Here is a 3,502-nt window from a genome sequence, read left to right on the forward strand (position 1 = left end):
AATTGAAAGAGATAAAAATACGGGACATGGAGGGGGCACGAAACCCCGTCAAGAATTGCAGTCCAGGTCCTGCTGGTGAGGGCGGTGAACGCCGCGATCATTGTTTCAGAGGAGTTGCAGGGCGGTCTGCCTCCGGACAATCTTCTTCTTAAGAAATGTATCGATCCCATGGTTCGCTTTGGCTAGGTCAACGATAAAATGGGCAACGGTCACCGGCAACGGTGGATAAGAGATCGGAGCAAACATGGCTAAATAAAATGTACATAATCTGGGTGGCTTTGTGCCATATTTCTCTTCTTTTCTGAAGATATTAGCAATCTTTAAATCAACTCAGATGAAACCTCTTGTAAAATCAACTTCTGGTTTGAAATATATATACTCAGATTTATGAGTTACAAGTGGACAGCCAAAATGTCATCAAATAAAAATTGAACAATAAACTTTTACAATGATCGAATGATGTGAATCTTGAAGAAGAAGAAAATTCAAACATCCATAACCCTGCAGCATCCAAATCAACATATATCTGAGCTTATTTGATTATCGAAAGACTATTTGGAGTACGGATGAAAAGAATTGAACCATGCTACAAATTCGAAGTAGAACCACTAGATTGTTTTAGAGCTGCGGCACCATCGGTTCCATCCTGATAGGCCCATGAAGAGATAAGGTGATGGGCAATTGCAAATGGCCCGGGTATAAACATGGAGGCGAGTTCGCCACTTTCAACATTGAAGTCGGCAGACAAGCTCTGCTCTTTCTCTACTCCTTTGCACATCTGTTCTACCCTTGATGCCGCCGTTCTCTGTGCCTTCTTGTACTCGGCAAATGTCAAGGCTCTCTTCACATCTTCTCTGCTGTGCCACTGAGCATCTAGTTAAACAAAAATTTTCAGGAGAAAAAAATATTAGAAATTCATCTGATCGTATCAGATGCAATGCCTCGCATAAGTACTATATTCTTACAGTTTTTTCACGGGAAACGTAAATTTCAGGACAGAGCAAAGGGGAAACATGATCGAAGGTCCAATAAAATTGTAAATATAGGCTAATTTAGTGGGTACCTTCCAACTCTTCCTTGTCCACATTTATTTCAAGTGACTTTGCATATGCAAAAAACCCAACCATCAACTGGCACGGCATGCTACTTGGTCCAACTGGAAACAAACCAAAACAGGAACTCAATCAATCAACATAAAACAAAGAAAGAAATCCATATGGGATGTACAATAATCTGTAGACAACACACATACACAAAGTTAATACCAGGCCATGGCTGAGAGCTATGATAGACAACTTCTCCTACTTCAATTCCGGTCTCCTCCCACGTTTCTCTCCTCACTGCTTCTTCTAAGCTTTCTCCTGGCTAAGGACAACAAAAGGATCGAAACTAGTTAAACTGTTACGGAACTCCCGAAAGTGAGCATTGATACTGATATTAAAACTATTAAGTGTTAACAAAGAGTGATATATCCCATAAAGCTTACCTCTATAAAACCAGCTAAGCAGCTCCACATTCGAGGTACAAATCGAAACTGTCTACTTAATAGAGCACGGTCATTCTCTCTATCAATGACTAACATTATGACAACCTGTTCAAAAGGTAAAGGTATGGGAAAACTAAACAAGAGGTTGAACCAATGCTTGAAATGGAAACTCACTAGTACAACCATACCGGGTCAACACGAGGGTAGACCCGCTTTCTGCACTGCTCACTAGAACATTGCTTCCGCCTCCCAGCTTCCTTGGGGACTGTTTTTTCTCCACAATGTCCACAAAACTGTGATATACTATGCCATTCTAGCAAAGCCCTGGCCTGATCACACCAAAATCATTCAACATATCTTAAACCATTTCCAAAACCGATTGAGACCATCATACAACTGGTGCACGGCAATAAAAAACTTCAATAGGTTCATTCACTAAACATACCAAAGACATTCGCATTGCAATTCAAAGAACTTGATCTCACTAACATGTCAATTTTAAAATATTAGGCATTCTTAAGCACTTTTGAGCAGAAGCACTTACATGTCCAGCAATTGCCAACTCCCCCATAGCTCGAGCATCAGCCCAATCAGTAGCCACCATAAGCGTCCTCAGCTCAACAAAACACAATTGCTTGCTACCCAATTCAGTAACCAAGTTACTCTCAGCAGAAACATCAATTGCCCAATAAACGACATCGTCTTCGGGCCGAGAACCCAGATAAACCAGCGACTCTCCACTCAGCTGAACCCCACAATTGGCCAGGAAACCTTTACACTCAGACAAACTGATCCAACCCAGATGCCAATTTGGCGCGGAATCGCCGGCCCCAACGCTTGAGGAGGCTAAAGGCCTGCCCTTTCTGAAGGGCAGAACCTTGAAGCCGAGGGAAGAGGGCAATTGGGCCCCTTCCAAAAGTTGGGTCTTAAGGGTCTCGAGGGCTTGGGATGGTGAAAACGGGTCGCTGGGATTTGGGGTCTTGGATAGCAGAGGATTGCCAGCGAAGGCGTGGGACTGGAGGCTTATGGACATGGTGGCGGCGGCGGTGGAGGTGGAAGAAAGAGCTCGTCTGGTCAGGGTGTGGAGAGTGGATTTTCTACAGAAAGAAAGGAGGTGAGTGGAAGAAGAGAGGAGATAGAGCCTGACCATGCTTCCATTGCGTGGTGGCGGTTTTAGAGGAGAGAGAAGGAAAGCGAACGGAGGTAGGTGGTGACTAAGGAGGCTGGAGTGATGACAACTGTCACCGATTGAGACGCACAGCTGCCGGTGCCCGGTGCCGTGAGGCCACACACAAGTGCAATTTACAGACAGCCCAAGTGGTAAACAGAAGCCTTCAATATTTGGACCGGACCCCTTCTTCGGGCCCTCCCAGTAATTTGAAGAGAATGAGCTTATTTTTCGTAAATATGAGTTAAGTCGGTTACATTTTTCAGAAAGGTATTCGAATTTAAGTTGTCATTAAATTATTTTTTTAAATTAAATATCAAACCCGTCATTAAAACAAGTTAAATATGAGAGTTCACTGATAGGTGAATATAACAACACTAGATTGAATGCTAATAGTTGAGTCATCCTATTTAAAGTGGTATAAAATATTTACATTATCATAATAATATTTCATTTGCCTTTAGCAACTTATGGCACGTGATATGCTATTTTTGGTCACATGAGAACTTGATAACTCCTTTTCTTCATAAGTGAGATTGGGAGAAGGGAAATTGAACATAAGAGTTATAAATTTATAGTTTTCTTTCGGGGGTCGAGGCCTTCAGGCTTGTTGTCCATTGGGAGTTCACTTCTGGGTGCACAAACTTAGAGTTTTCTTTATAACATGTCATTATAATCTAGTGGTATTCATCTTCACTTGTAAGTAAAAGGTTTTAAGTTCAATTCTCGCCAAAGGCGAATTTGAGCCATATTATTGTTAGCCCATTATGAGTTTGAGCCCACCCATCTCCTCTCAGTGTAGATAATATCGATTGTTAAAAAAAAAAAAAAAAAAAAAAAAAAAAACT

The 3,502-nt window shown here is 41.8% G+C and overlaps 1 protein-coding gene across 1 annotated transcript; it reads right to left on the minus strand.

Moving 5' to 3' along the window:
- Positions 1–330: 330 nt before the first annotated feature.
- On the minus strand, positions 331–2,737 carry LOC137742642 (nudix hydrolase 19, chloroplastic-like). Its single transcript, XM_068482567.1, has 6 exons — positions 2,031–2,737; positions 1,675–1,815; positions 1,487–1,591; positions 1,266–1,365; positions 1,064–1,156; positions 331–873 (listed from the first exon to the last, which is right to left on the minus strand). The coding sequence occupies exons 1-6, from the start codon at positions 2,634–2,636 to the stop codon at positions 587–589; spliced, it is 1,332 nt and encodes a 443-aa protein (XP_068338668.1). The 5' UTR covers positions 2,637–2,737; the 3' UTR covers positions 331–586.
- Between the last annotated feature and the right edge of the window lie 765 nt (positions 2,738–3,502).

Source organism: Pyrus communis, chromosome 1 (assembly GCF_963583255.1).
Source record: "Pyrus communis chromosome 1, drPyrComm1.1, whole genome shotgun sequence".
In the NCBI taxonomy this organism is placed as follows: domain Eukaryota; kingdom Viridiplantae; phylum Streptophyta; class Magnoliopsida; order Rosales; family Rosaceae; genus Pyrus; species Pyrus communis.

Bases quoted from the DNA above. Each gene is read 5' to 3' on its own strand.
- LOC137742642 (XM_068482567.1), bottom strand. From the start codon at position 2,636: ATGGTCAGGCTCTATCTCCTCTCTTCTTCCACTCACCTCCTTTCTTTC. The intron at 1,816-2,030 runs GTAAGTGCTTCT...TGGTGTGATCAG, and splicing joins AGTTGGCAATTGCTGGACAT to GCCAGGGCTTTGCTAGAATG. The intron at 1,157-1,265 runs GTATTAACTTTG...GTTTGTTTCCAG, and splicing joins TAGCTCTCAGCCATGGCCTG to TTGGACCAAGTAGCATGCCG.